The 15,849-nt window shown below is 45.4% G+C and overlaps 1 protein-coding gene across 3 annotated transcripts in view; it reads right to left on the minus strand.

Annotated features, from left to right (window-relative positions):
- The window catches only part of LOC144503795 (collagen alpha-3(VI) chain-like), a 122,218-nt gene that overhangs the window by 23,767 nt on the left and 82,602 nt on the right, over positions 1 to 15,849 (minus strand). For all 3 annotated transcript variants that reach the window (XM_078228685.1, XM_078228686.1, XM_078228684.1), the window contains exon 6: positions 6,497 to 7,102. In XM_078228685.1, coding sequence (XP_078084811.1) covers positions 6,497 to 7,102 — 606 coding nt within the window. The remainder of the gene's footprint in view (positions 1 to 6,496; positions 7,103 to 15,849) is intronic.

The following is a 15,849-nucleotide window of genomic DNA, read 5'->3' on the forward strand; positions in this document are numbered from 1 at the left end:
CTTTTTCTTTCTGATCTTAATGTCTATCTTTTTTCTCATCCAGGGAGCTCTGGATTTGTTTGCCCTACCTTTCCCTTTTAAGGGAATACACCTTGACTATTTCCAGACCATTTCTGTTATAAAGGTAGCCTATTGTTCAGCTACAGTTTTTCCCATCAACCTTTCATTCCAGTCTAATCGGCCCAACTCCATTCTTGCCCCATTGAAGTCAGCTCTCCCCAGTTAATTAGTTTTACTCTGGATTGTCCATTGCCGTTTGATATCATCCTAAACCTTACAATACAATGATCACTGTCTCCTAAATATTCCCCCACTGACACTTGATCGACTTGGCCCATCTCATTTCCAAGAACCAGGTTCAACAGTGCATCCTTTCTTGATGGACTGGACACATATTGCTGTAGAAAATATTCCTGAACACACACTTTGGAATTTTGCCCCTTTTCATTACAACTTTCCCAGTCTACATTATAACTACTCTATAATGTTTGCATCTCTCTAATTTCCTTGCAGATTTATTCTTCTACATCCTTCTCACTATTTGGTGGTCCATAGACTACACCGAGCAATATAATTTCAAACTCCAGCCAAATTGATTCTTTCCTTGAATCCCTTGGGACATTCTCTTTCTCCAGCATTGCAATGCTCTCCTTAACCAAATACTGGGAGTCCTCTCCCTTTCCTTCCTTTCTTACCTTTTCTGAACACCTTATACCCAGGAATATTTCACACCCAGTCTTGTCCTTCCATGAGTCAGGTCCCTATTACTGCCACAACATCATTTTTCCACAGTGCAATCTACACCTGCAGCTCCCCAATCTTATTTACTATACTTTGTGCATTCACATACATGCACAGTAACCTTGATTTAGGTTTCATTACTTTCTCCCTTACTCTGGCTCCACCTGTTAACTTACTATCCTCTATACTAGTGCTATCTGTCTCTCTCAGTATATTTTGCAATCCTCTCTATAATTTCCTCTTGGTTTCCACACTCCTGCTGAATTAGTTCGAAGCCCTCCCAAAAGCACTAACAAAACGCAAGGAACTCAATCCCAGTTCTGATCAGGAGCAACCTGCCCAGCTCGTACAGGTGCACCTTCCCTAGAGTCAGTCCCAGTATCCTAGGAATCTAAAGCCCTCTCTCCTGCACCATCTTTCCAGCCACATAGTCAGCTGCCTTATCCTCCTATTTCTGTACTCACTTTCACATGGCACTAGGAGTAATCCAGAGATTACAACATTTGAGGTCCTGCTTGCTAATTTCCTGCCTAGCTTCCTAAATTCAGGGTCTCAACCCTCTACCTACTGAAGTCATTGGTACCAATGTGGACCACAACCTTTGGCTGTTGACCCTCCTCCAGAAGAATGTCCTGCAGCCGCTCTGTGATATCCTTGACCCTAATTGTATCAGGGAGGCAACATACCATCCTGGAGTAACATCTTCAGCCATAGAAATGCCTGTCTCTTCCCTAACTAATGAATCCCCTATCACTATTGCTCTTCCCTTCTTCCTCCTCTATAGTTGAGCTGCTCAAACCTGGCTTGACTGAACTCTGTGGAACCAGCAGTCTCATCAGCTTCCAAAATGGGAAACCAATTTCTGATTGGGACCCCAAGGGACTCCTGCACTACCTATCTAATTATTTTGGACTGCCTGGTGGTCACCCATTCCCTCTCTGCCTTCAGGCGCTCAAGTTGAGGCATGATCACTTCTCTGAACATGCTATCCAAGTAATTCTCAGCCTCAGGGATGCGCCACAATGACTTCAAAACCCAGAACTCAACTTTCTGCAGCTGGCAGCTCTTCCTACACATGTGGCCATCTAGGACATTGGTGGCCTTCATGACTTTGCATATATTACAGGACACAAATTCCATTCAACTGCGCAGCCCTGCCATATCTTAACTTTACTTCCCTTGTGTTAACTCTATTCTACTTTAATTACTTGCATTATCTGACTATATAAGCCCTAACTTTCCCTTCTTCCAGATGCTAGTTTTTCGTACACTGCCTCTTACAGTGTGCATTTACTTGCCAATCAACTTACCAGTTTCCTGTGAGGTCACAGTTGTCTTTTCCCACTGCTGCCCCACAGCATCTGAAATATTCACCAAATAACTAGACTCATCTCCTTCAGCAGGACAAGACCACTTTCTGAGGGGTGAAAAAATTAGAAAGCAAAAAGCAAAAGAGCACCTCTTTCCCCTCGGCACTGAATTTCCAACATGGTCCAAATTGCCAAATATACTCACTCATCTCTGTGTCTTGCTCAGGATGAGGTTTCTCTCACTGCTCCTGTGCCACTTACTGAAAGGTTACTGTGCAAAATAAGAGCTCATGATGTGGGGAGTAACATTAGCATAGACAGAGGATTGGTCAGCTAACAGGAAGCAGAGATTAGGCCCATTTTCAGGTTGGCAAGCTGTAATAATTGGAGTGCCGCAGGGATCAGTGCTGGAACTCACATATTTACATTCTATATCAATGACTTGGATGAAGGAATCAAATGTATTGTTGTTAAATTACTGATAACACAAAGATATATAAGAGAGTAAGTCACGAAGGAAACGTAAGGGCTGGAATTTTCTGACCATTCATGTCAGCTGGATTTTTCCATCCTGCTGCAGTGAATGGAGGATTGGCTTGTAGCCAAGTTCTCCGTCTTCACTGCAGCGGGAGCATGGCATGAATGAGTGGTAAGATTGCACCCAAGGAGTCTGCAAAGGGATTTAGATGAGTGAAGTAAGCAGGCAAAAAATTGGCAGGTGGAGTATACTGTGGGAAAATGTGAACTTGTTCACTTTGACAGGAAGAATATGAAAGCATCATACTATTATGTAGAGAGATAATGCAGAACTTGGTGATACAGAAGGATCTGGGTGCCTTTCCGCATTAATCATAAAAAGTTACAGCATGCAGTTACAGCAAATGACTGGGAAGGCAAATGGAATGTTGTTTATTGCAAGGGGAATGGAACATAGAAGTAGCAGTCTTGCTGCAGTTGTATAGGGAGTTGGTGATAGCTTTGGTCTCCTTAGTTAGAAAAGGATATAATTGCATTAGAAGCAAATCAGCGAAAGTTCACTTGACTGATTATGGAGAAAGGTCAGGCAGGCTGGGCCATTGGAGTTCAGAAGATTGAGAGTTAATCCTATTGAAACATTTAAGATCTTGAGGGGACTTGACAGGGTGGATACTGAAACAACATTTCCCCTTGTGCGAAATCAGGGGAAAACAAGGATGCTTCCATTTAAATGGAGAAGAGGACAAGATGGACCAGAAATCAAAGTTCTAAACTGAGGGTAGGCTAATTTTAATACGATCAGATATGATTTGGCCAGTAGGCAGGGAGCTGTGATGGAACAGTGGGAAGCATTCATGAAGGAAATGGGGAGAGTACAAGGTCAACAAATGCAGTGAACCCTGGATATTGAGGGATATACAGCATTGGATAAAGAGAAAACAGGAGGCTTATGGCAGACATCAAGGGCTCAAAACAGCAGAAGTCCTAGAGGAGTATAGAATGTGCAAGAGGGAACTTAAAAAGTAAATTAGGAGAGCAAAAAGAGGACATCAATGGATATTGGCAGGTAGGAAAAAGAAAAATCCCAAGTTGTTTTACGGGTAGACTGGAGCCTACTCCCACCATCCGTGTGAATGCTAACAGGGACTCAAGATCTCACAAAATCTTGCGATTTTGGATCTTCCTTGCTGGCTCTGATGGGGGTGGGCGGGGGGGGGGGGTGCTGATGGTCACAGAGGGGGAGGTCAGAGTTGAATGCTGCCTCTAATCATGGGCGGAGTTGGAGTTGAATGTCAACTTGATTGGGGGTGGGATGTGGAGAGGTGAGCCCCTGAGACCTCCATGGTGGGCGGGGGAGGATGTTTATTGCTATTCAGATCGGGACGTCCTTTAAACATGGCACCCTGATCTCAGTGCAGCTGGGCTTTGCTGGCGTGTTGAGGCCCTGCACCCTACCCCCCCCCCCCCCCCCCCCCACCCCCCACCACCCCATTTTTTCACTGGAAGCAACACTCTGCCATTTTTTTTGGTGAGATTTGCTCACTAACAGTAACAGGATAACAAGGGAAAGAGGTCCACTGAGGCGCAAAGTGATAATGTGTGTGTGGCGCTGGAGGACATAGATAGGGTTCTACCTGAATACTTTGTGTTGGTGTTCACTAGTGAGAGAAACGATGTGGGTATAGAAATCAGGGAGAAGGACTGTGATACAATTAAAGAAATTAACACAGACAGAGAGGAGGTTCTGAGTGGTCTGACAGGCTTAAAAGTAGATAAAATTCCAGGGCTAGATGAAATGTATCCCAGTCAAGGGGGGAAATTGCAGGGACATGACAATCATTTTCAATTCCTCTCTGACCACAGGAGAGGTGCCAAAGGACTGGAGGACAGTCAAAGTGGTACCATTATTCAAGAAGAGAGGAAGGGATGAACCAGGAAACTACAGGGCAGTCTGTCTAACCTCAATGGTGAGGCAACTATTATAAACAATTCTGATAGACAGAATTAATCTGTATTTGGAGATGCAGGGACTAATCAAGAACAGTCAGTATGGTTTTGTTCAGGTGAGGTCATGTCTGACCAACTTGATTGAATTTTTCAAACAGGTGACCAGGTATGCAGATGAGGGCAATGCATTCAACATAGTCTTCTTGGATTTCAGCAAGGCCTTTGACAAGGTCCCATGTGAGAGACAAAAGGATCCAAGGAAATTTGGCAAATTGGATCCAGCATTGGTTGAGTGGCAGGAAGCAGCAAGTGATGGTCAAGATGATGTTTTTCAGACTGGAAGGCTGTGTCCAGTGGGGTTACGCAGGGATCTGTGTTGGGGCCCTTGCTGTTTGTGGTTTATATAAGTTACTTCGGCTTGAATGTAGGAGGGTTGATCAGTAGGTTCACGGATGATATGAAAATGAGTAGGATGGTAAATAGTGAGGAGGATAGCCTTAGATTACTGGAAGATATAGATGGACTGGTTAGATGGGCTGATCAGTCGCAGATGGAATTCAATCCAGATGAGTGAGAGGTTATGCACTAGGGTAGGCCAAACAAGACAAGGGAATACATGGTGAATGGCAAGTCCCTGGGAAGCACCGAGGATCAGAGGGCTCTTGATGTGCATGTACTCTGGTCCCTTAAGGTAGCAAGACAGGTGGATAAAGTGATTAAAAAGGCATATGGTATACTTGCCTTTATTAGCTGAGGCGTAGAGTTTAAGAGCAGGGAGATTATTCTGGAACTGTATAAAATGTCGGTTAGGCCACAGCTAAATTGTAGTGTGTAGTTCGAGAATCCACATGATAGGAGGGAAGAGGGAAATGGTGCAGAAGAGATTTGCCAAGGTATTACCTGAGCTGGAGCGTTTCAGTTATGAAGAGAGATTGGATAGACTAGGGTTGTTTTCTTTGGAGCAGAGGAGACTGAGGGGGGATGTGATTAAGATGTATAAAATTATGAGGGGCATAGATAGAGTAGACAGGAACAAACATTTCCCCTTTGTGGAGGGATCAATGACTAGGGGCCATAGATTTAAGGTAAGGGGCAGGAAGTTTAGAGAGGATGTGCGGAAAGAAAATTTCACCCAAAAGATGGTGGGAGTCTGGAACTCACTGCCTGAAAGGGCGATGGAGGTAGAGACCCTCATAACATTTAAGAAGCATTTATACTTGCGATGCCAAGATATACAAGGTTATGGGCCAAGTGCTGGAAAATGGGATTACAATAGTTAGGTGGTTTGTCTTTGACTAGCACAGACAAGATGGGCTGAAAGACCTTTATCTGTGCTATAGAGCTCTATGACTATAATTTTTCTATAATTGATCTATAATTTTTCTTCTCTCAGAGGGTCATTAGTCTGTGAAATTCTCTTCCCCAGAGAGCAGTGGAGACTGCGTCATTGAATGTTTTTAAGGCTGAGTTGGATAAGATTCTTGATTGACAAGGGAGTCACTGGTTATGGGGATAGACATGAAAGCAGAGTTGAGGCCACAATTAGATGGATATTGGTAGAATGAATAGGGAGAAGCTGCTTCCATTGGAGGAGGGTCAGTATAATCGGAGGATACAAATTTAATGTAATTGATGATAGAAGAGGAGGGGATATGGGGATGAGGAGAATTCTTTACACAGTGAGTTTTGATCCACCTGAAAGGGTTGCGAAAACAGATTCAACAGTAACTTTCAAACTCTGAAATGGGAAAGATTGCAGAGGTGTGAGTGAATGCCGTTTTGGAAGGCAAACAAAGTAAAGGAATACATAATAAACAGAAAGGTTGAGAGGGGTTGAGGAAATGAGAGACTTTGCAGTGAATGTCCACAGGCCACTGAAGGTGGCAGGATAGATTAGCTAAGGTGGTTGAAAAAAGGCTTTCCTTGATTGGGTGAGTGGAAATTGTTAGCAGCCTAAGGATTCCTATTCATTTATAACAACGCAAAATGTCATCAGACTGCAAAGTGTAAAATTCGAGTACCTTTGGTATTCTTCATTGTTGGCAGTTCAGAAATTATGTGCACACCAGTTAGAGTTGACAATGGTATCAGCACATCCTGTTGTATCTCTGGAAGAGAACTAAATTCATCCAATGTGTAAACCATGCTGGGCTCCAAAGCAATCTGTTGTAGCTGCTGTTCTATGGCATTCTCAGCTCCAATGACTAAAGTCATCACACCAGATCGTAGCAGAGTATCTGATGGCTTTTTGATATCATCTTTTGATCTTCCACCAGTAAGTAGTATCAGAAACTGGGGAACGCCTTCCTCTTTCCTACTTCCTGAATATTTGGTAAAAATATATTTATGGACATAACTTAGTGCTGCTCCAGTGTTGAGCACTGTACCACCTCTCAGGCGGAGTCTGTTTACTTCAGAGAGAAGTTCATCTTTTGATGAGTAGGTGTTCAGATAGAACTCAGGTTCTGCAGTATCGCTGTACTGTACCAGACCAACTCGCACTCGGTCACTTCCAATATCAAGGGTTTCAATTATTCTTGTGACAAAGTCACGAATAGGTTGTAAATTTGTGTTTCCAACATGAAATGATCCATCAATTAAGAACACAATATCTTTCTTGTCAGTTTCTGTTATAAATAAGCATAAGAAATACACACAAATATTTATAATTTCTATAAATTAAATGCATGATTTGTACAGATTATGAAAAGACTTGATTAGTAAAGTCGTGTTGATTTTTCAAGTTGCGATATTATTCAAATCTGAACATTTATGTGCCACACTGACAGATATGGCTCTTTCCATTCTTCTAAATTCTCCGGCAGCTTAGGTAAGGTTTGATTTAAGTTGATTGAAGAACTATACCTCTCACACCCAATCTATTCTAGCTTTACCCACTTTGTATTCTGAGATTGAGATCTGCATTTCGAGGATCGAAGTACTGTTGCACAGCCCATGACCAAGCCCTGCTCATTTGGCAACGATTCTAGGATAGAATTGGTGGCACAATGGTTAGCACTGCTGCCTCTCAGTGGTAGGGTGGCAGGTTCAAATCTGGCCTTGGGTGACTGTCTGTGTGGGATTTGCACATTCTCCCCATCTGTGCGGGTTCCCTCTGGGACCTCCCCACAGTCCAAATATGTGCTAGGTAGATTGGCCTGTTAAGTTGCCCCTTATTGCCATAAAATGTGTCGGTTAGGTGTAAATAGCCATGGTAAATGCGTGGGGTTATAGGGATACTGCCTGGGTGGAATGCTCTTTTGGAGAGTTGGTGCAAGCTGGTTGGCATTCTTCTGCACTGAAGGGATTCTATAGATCTATGGTTCTAATAAGTTGCTGTAAAAGCCCTTTGATGCAAAGAGAATAAATGGATTTATACTATAATCTGTGCAGAAAGAAGAAACATGAACAGGTGCGGTAGGTGGGTTGAGGTGACACGTGAAAAAGGATAACTGTTTTATTTTTGCTGTTATCATCATCATGAGTCAGAAGGTGGAGACTGGTTTTCTCTAGCCTGTGAAACTTGTGAAAGATGAGCCATTCATATTTCAGGAATGTAATTCTTTCCCATTTCTTTACAACAATCTAAGGTTCCTTTCTGCTTTAAGAAGATGACCAGGGGAAATCAAAGATGGTGCTGGTGTGAGAGGAAGGATAATCTTGAAATCCGGTTGTTGAGTCTGGAGAGAGATAAATGTACATCAAACAAGCTTTAAACATACCTGGGAGTGAAGTTGCAAAGAGAGAACTTCTTCCATCGGGAAAAGGATACAAAAGTCTGAGGTCACGTACCAACCGATTCAAGAACAGCTTCTTCCCTGCTGCTGTCAGACTTTTGAATGGACCTACCTTGTATTAAGTTGATCTTTCTCTACACCCTAGCTATGACTGTAACACTACATTCTGCACTGTCTCATTTCCTTCTCTATGAACGGTATGCTTTGTCTGTATAGCGCGCAAGAAACAATACTTTTCACTGTATGTTAATACATGTGACAATAAAAAATCAAATCAAATCTAGCTGGAAAGGGTGATTTTTAGATTCCTTCCTGCCGGTTGGAATTTACTGTGTGTGCTCAGCGTTTCACTTGCACCTCTTTCAATTTGGTCTATTGCATTCGCTGCTCCCAATGTGATCACCTCTATGTCGGAGAGACCAAGCGCAGACTGGTTGATTGCTTTGCTGAGCACTTTCGGTCTGTGCGCAATCAGGACCCTGCCATTCCGGTTGCTGCCATTTTAACACACGATCCTGCTCCCATGCCCACATGTCTGTCCTTGGCTTGCTGCAATGTTCCAGTGAAGCTCAACGCAAATTGGAGGAACAGCATCTCATTTTCCGGCTCGGCACTTTACAGCCAGATGATTTGCTCTACCCCACCCTTTGTTTTCATTCTATTATACTTAATTTTTTACTGTTCTCTACCTTTCAACTCACTGCAAACTCTCTGTTCTTTTTTCACCCAAGAAAGGGTGAATTAAAGTGGGAAGCAGGAGCCACTGAGCCCCTGCTGCAAATTGCAAGCTGCTATTTCTACTTTTGGATTGCTTTTTTTGCAGCGAGAGCTCAATGAGGGGCATGTTGGGATTTGCAGTTCGGCCTGGAACCATCTTGTAGTTTTTTCACTTAGTGAAGTGTGAATTGGTTTAGGGTGGGGAGGGGGGGGCAGCCCAGGGAAGAACTCCTGTGACATAAAAATTGCAACCGTCAGATCAACCTGGGGACACTCTGCTGTTGCTTTCTTCACCCAACTAAGGGTGAATTAAAAAGTGAGGGAGAAGAGTTGCAACTTGCAGCTCGGCTGGGAACCCTTTGCTGCTTCTGTTCGCCCAATTAAGGGTGAAGTAAGGTGAAAAGCAATCCATGTAAGAACTCTGGTAGATCGAACAGCAAGACAGTTTGATACGTGGACCAAGAAATAGCGCTCCAGGCTGGAGGAAATGGGTAAGCCCACAGGCGCTGGCACTGGAAAAATGGCAGGAGACAAACCACAATCGAAGAGTGAGAAGAGCTGAGAGAGGAGCTCGGATCATCTGTTAAATCTCTCCAAGGCGTCACCGTCGCCCATGAGAACCGCTTGAAGGAGTTTGAGGACTTGGAGGCATTTAGTTGAAACACTATTTCCGAGCTGAAGAGCCAGGTTACTCATCTGACATCGGAGGTTAAGTCCCTGAGGGTGAAGTGTAATGAGATGGATGGTCGCCAAAGACGAAATAACATCTGTCTGATGGGCCTTCTGGAGGGAATCAAGGGCCCAAATATCACAGACTTTGTCGCCCGGCTATTGAAAAATGTGTTGAAACTGGAGGATGAGCTGCTTCTGGGTCACGCACAGAGTGCTACGGACCATTATTGCACGAGTACATTACGCCTCAGCACAAGACAGAATCCTGTGGCAAGCAGCACAGGCTCCCACTCTGAAGTAACAGGAAAATAAGCCGTTGATATTTCCAGATTTTACCCCGGTGGTGGCAAGAAGGGCGGCATTCGCTGATGTCAAACAACTTCATCGTGACTGTCCTGGGGTCAGGTTCGGGCTTCGCTTTCCAGCTCGCTTGAGGATTACTCTCAACAATGGAACTGAGCACAAGGTCACGGATCCGGCGGCGGTGATGAAACTTGTGGAGCAGACTTTTGAATCGGGTGACCGCACAGCAGATGTAAACTGATATTTGTTTTTTATGAACCTGTATGCTATACCCGGATCGAATTGTTGGCCAGGAAAGGGTAAATGGGTTTTGTGACTGTTCGGTTAAGTGTTAAGTGTTGGGTATTTCTACAGACCTTTTCAGGTTATAGCACCTGTGAGCGCGATGGGAATGGAGGTGGAGATCGTGTCCCATGTGGAGTGCTGTGAAGGCGTCGTGATAAGGAGGTGTTGGAGGCACAAGCGCCCTGTTTGGGAGGGCATGTGCGGGGAGTGAGAGGGGGGATACTGTGTTTGCGGGTTTGGTTTGTGGGGGTGTTTTTGTGCCTTTGCTACATCCTTTTTTCTCTGTGGGTGTGGTTTGGCTTCTTTCAAGCCCACCCTCTCTTTCTCGTGGCTGGTTCCCCACGGCCGGTGGGGAGGGTGGGGGGTGGGGCCCTGGGGGTGTGGTGTCTGCCGATGTCAGTGGTTGGGGGGAGACACCCCAGTGAGGAGGGATACTGGGCTACTGTTAGGAATGTGAGATGCTGGCTAGGAGGCCCTTACGCTCCGACCTCGGAGCCATCAAGTTCACTGGCTGGAATGTCAGAGGATGAAATCATCCGGTTAAGCGTTGTAAGATATTTCAACACCTTCAACAACTGAGTACCCAAATTGCATTCCTCCAAAAGACCCACCTCAGGCCAGTGGACTATTTTAGGCTCTGTAGAGGATGGGGGTCTGTCAATGCTTTCACTCAACTTTTCACACAAAGGCGCGGGGGGGTTGGCAATCCTCATCCACAAGTCCTTACCCTTGGTAGTGGCCAATGTCATTTCTGACTCAAATGGCCGATACGTCATTGTCACGGGTAAGTTATATGGGACGCCCCTGGTGTTAGCTAGTACGTATGCCCCAAACTGGGACTGTGAAAACTTCTTCCGGTCGTTTTTTGCACTACTTCCAGATTTGAATTCACATCGGTTGATACCGGGCGGAGATTTCAACTATTGGTTGAATCCTGCCCTGACCATTCCTCCCCCAGGATGCTGCATCTTCCAAGTCGGCAGAAATTATTAAATCATTTCTCACGGACTACGCAGTGTCGGACCCATGGAGGTTTCTTAACCCCACAGGTAGAGAATATTCTTTTTTTTCCAACCTGTCCACCGAACGTATTCACATGTCACGCTCCTACGAAACCATTGTATTCTCGGACCATGCTCCCTTCACAATGGACTTGGTAGTGGGGAGAAGGGTGGGCCCCCATACGCCTTGGCGATTTAATACTTGTCTGCTCTCTGATGATGAATTTGCTTTATTTCTGTTAACCTAGATCGATGATTTCTTTGAGTTTAATGATGCTCCGGGAATCTTGCAGCTACAAAGAACAAAGAACAATACAGCACAGGAACAGGCCCTTCGGCCCTCCAAGCCCGTGCCGCTCCCTGGTCCAAACTAGACCATTCTTTTGTATCCCCCCATTCCCACTCCGTTCATATGGCTATCTAGATAAGTCTTAAACGTTCCCAGTGTGTCCGCCTCCACCACCTTGCCCGGCAACGCATTCCAGGCCCCCACCACCCTCTGTGTAAAATATGTCCTTCTGATATCTGTGTTAAACCTCCCCCCCTTCACCTTGAACCTATGACCCCTCGTGAACGTCACCACCGACCTGGGGAAAAGCTTCCCACCGTTCACCCTATCTATGCCTTTCATAATTTTATACACTTCTATTAAGTCTCCCCTCATCCTCCATCTTTCCAGGGAGAACAACCCCAGTTTACCCAATCTCTCCTCATAACTAAGCCCCTCCATACCAGGCAACATCCTGGTAAACCTCCTCTGTACTCTCTCCAAAGCCTCCACATCTTTCTGGTAGTGTGGCGACCAGAACTGGACGCAGTATTCCAAATGCGGCCGAACCAACGTTCTATACATCTGCAATATCAGACCCCAACTTTTATACTCTATGCCCCGTCCTATAAAGGCAAGCATGCCATATGCCTTCTTCACCACCTTCTCCACCTGTGACGTCACCTTCAAGGATCTGTGGACTTGCACACCCAGGTCCCTCTGCATATCTACACCCTTTATGGTTCTGCCATTTATCGTATAGCTCCTCCCTACATTATTTCCACCAAAATGCATCACTTTGCATTCATCAGGATTGAACTCCATCTGCCATTTCTTTGCCCAAATTTCCAGCCTATCTATATCCTTCTGTAGCCTCTGACAATGCTCCTCACTATCTGCAAGTCCTGCCAATTTTGTGTCGTCCGCAAACTTACTGATCACCCCAGTTACACCTTCTTCCAGATCGTTTATATAAATCACAAACAGCAGAGGTCCCAATACAGACCCCTGCGGAACACCACTAGTCACAGGCCTCCAGCCGGAAAAAGACCCTTATGGGACCCTTAAAGCTACCTTATGGGAGACATTGAAGGCTTATTTAAAGGGCCAGATTATATCTTATTCAGCACACGAGATGAAGCACAGAGGTAGGAGGTTATCGGAATTGCTGGGGCGTATAGCCCAAGTTGATGTGTGGGCCCATCCCCAGAGGTGCATAAGGAACGTTTACTGCTACAGGCAGAGTTTGAGATCTTGTCCTCATGTCGAGCGGAAAAGATGCTGTTCAAATCTAAGTATACACACTATGAGCATGGGGACAAGGCAAACTTGGGAGTGCAAGTGACAAGCAAATTTAGTGGGCTCTTTGGAGCTAATTTTGCTCCACTCATGGGGCGGACGGAACAGGACCTCAAACATTGGTCCATCCTCCCATTATCATTAGCGGCCCGTATCAATGCCGTGAAGATGAACATATTACCTGAGTTTTTATATCTCTTTCAGTGCATCCCGGTGTTCATCCCCAAATCCTTTTTTCACAGACTTGATCGGCTCATTTCAAGCTTTGTCTAGAATAGGAAAAACCCAAGAATGCGGAGTCTAGCAAAGCCCTAAACGGGAGGGGATATGGGTTTTCCCAATTTTCTATTTTATTATTGGGTAGCCAATATGAGAGCGGTGTTGGGTACAGAGAGAGAGAGGCAACAGGAGGTTCCTTGTTGGCTGCAGTTAGAATCCTCCTCCTGTGCTCCATCTTCCCTTGATATGTTCCCCGGTAAATTTTCCCTCTTCCCAGTGTACTGGGAGTACACTTGTCAACTTTTAGAACTTGGATGCAATTTAGACACCACTTTAGGTTTCAGGCCTGGTCACTGGCCTCCCCAGTATTGGCTAATCATTTTTTTCCTCCGTCTGTTTTGGATGGTGCCTTCAACATATGGGTCAAGAACAGGATCAGAACATTCCGGGACTTGAATGTGAACGGCTTGTTTGCGTCATTCCAGCAGGTGGTGGATAAGTTTGCTTTACCTGCAACGCACTTTTTCAGATATTTGCAAATTTGAGACTTTGTGCATAGGGCACAATTTCCAAGGCCTCCATGCCTCATGCCTCCATTGACATCTTCTTAGTGCCTTCTATTACTATGCAAGGTATCATTTCTGTTCTTTATTCTCAAATTCTGTCCCAACAAAACTTTCTATCAGTGGTTAAATCTTTATGGGAACGAGATCTGGAGGAGGAGTTCTCGGAGGAGAATTGGGACATAGTGCATAGTACACTCCTCCTCAATATGTGCTGAGCTGGGTGTGATACAATGTAAACTCCTTCACAAAGCATATCTAACTAGGGTTAGACTCTCTAGAATGTACCCAGGCACAAGCCCCATTTGTGAACGGTGCTGGCAAGTTCCCACCACCCTCTCATATATGTTCTGGGCTTGCCCATCACTGTATAACTACTGGACATCGATATCGGAGACGATTGCGCGATTGCGGCAACGCTAGATCGGGACATAAGTGCACCCCCCCCAGACTGCCCTGTTTGGGGTCGTGCCTTAAAATCCACCGCTGCCGAAATTCCAAGCGGATTTTGTAGCTTTCACTACACTCCTGGCAAGACGACTAATCCTGTTTAGGTGGAAATCAGGTGCATCCCCGACGTGGGTGAAGGAGGTGGTAGATACCATTAAGCTGAAGAAGATGAGGTGCACGCTACATGGGTCCACTGCTAGGTTCTTTAAGACCTGCCAACCATTTATAGCACATGTTGGGACGCTGCAGTTGGAGCCGGGTGAATAGATACCCGATGGCCCCAGGACCCCGGGTGCTCCCACAGAATACCCCCTCACCCGATTGGTGGACACGCCCTGGCCCTTTACCCGAGTACACCCGCTCACCCTGCCAAGGTGTGAGGGCCAACACGAGAACTTTTCTGTTTTCCCTCTCACTCTCTTTCTTCTCTATCCTTCACTGTCTCTCTTTCTTTTCTCCGCTCGCTAGTTTATAGCATGGGCTGTTTGGGTGCTCCAGCGGCGTTCCTCTGCCTTTTTGTTTTTAAATTACTACCGTCATTACTGGTGCAATTAGACGGGTCTTGGGTGGGGTGGGTGCCGGGGGTACCAGCGGCTTATCCCCTGGCCATGGGGAGCCCTGTGCCCAGTCGCGTTGGAATGTACATGCGAGCACTGTGTGGATCTGTATCTGTGTTTCTTTGCTATGTAAAATATAATAACATTTTCAATAAACATATTTAAAAAAATGACCATCATCCCGATACCTAAGAAAAACCAAGCAGCGTGCCTCTATGACTATTGTCCGGTGGCTTTGACGTCCATCATTATGAAGTGCTTCAAAAGATTAGTTATGGCACGAATCAATTCCAGCTTCCTGGACTACCTGGATCCACTACAGTTTGCCTACTGCCGCAACAGGTCCACAGCAGACACCATCTCCCTGGCCCTGCACTCAACCCTGGAACACCTAGATAATAAGGACACCTATGTCAGACTCCTATTTATTGACTACAGCTCAGCCTTCAGCACCATTATTCCCATGAAACTCATCTCCAAACTCTGTGCCTGGGCCTCGGCTCCTCCCTCTGCGAATGGATCCTGAACTTCCTAACTCACAGGCCACAATCAGTAAGGATAGGCAACAACACCTCCTCCACGATCATCCTCAATACCAGTGCCCCACAAGGCTGTGTTCTCAGCTCCCTACTATACTCCTTATACACCTATGACTGTGCGGCCAAATTCCCCTCCAATTCGATTTTTAAGTTTGCTAACGACACCACCGTAATGGAACAGATCTCAAACAATGACGAGACAGAGTACAGGAATACGATAGAGAATCTGATGAACTGATGCGGCGACAATAATCTCTCCCTCAATGTCAACAAAATGAAGGAGATCGTCATCGACTTCAGGAAGCGCAGAGGAGAACATGCCCCTGTCCACATCAACGGGGACTAAGTAGAAGGGGTTGAGAACTTCAGGTTTTTAGGTGTCCAGGTCACCAACAACCTGTCTTGGTCCCCCCATGTCGACATTAGGTTAAGAAAGCCCACTAACACCTCTACTTTCTCAGAAGACTCAGGAAATTTGGCATGTCAGCTACGACTCTCATGAACTTTTACAGATGCACCATAGAAAGCATTCTTTCTGATTGTATCACAGCTTGGTATGGCTCCTGCTCTGCCCAGTACTGCAAGGAACTACAAAAGGTCGTGAATGTAGCCCAATCCATCATGCAAACCAGCCTCCCATCCATTGACTCTGTCTACACTTCCTGCTGCCTCGGCAAAGCAGCCAACATAGTTCAGGACCCCACACACTCTGGACATTCTCTCTTCCACCTTCTTCCGTCAGGAAAAAGATACAAAAGTCTGAG

This window comes from Mustelus asterias, chromosome 14, assembly GCF_964213995.1.
Source record: "Mustelus asterias chromosome 14, sMusAst1.hap1.1, whole genome shotgun sequence".
In the NCBI taxonomy this organism is placed as follows: Eukaryota; Metazoa; Chordata; class Chondrichthyes; order Carcharhiniformes; family Triakidae; genus Mustelus; species Mustelus asterias.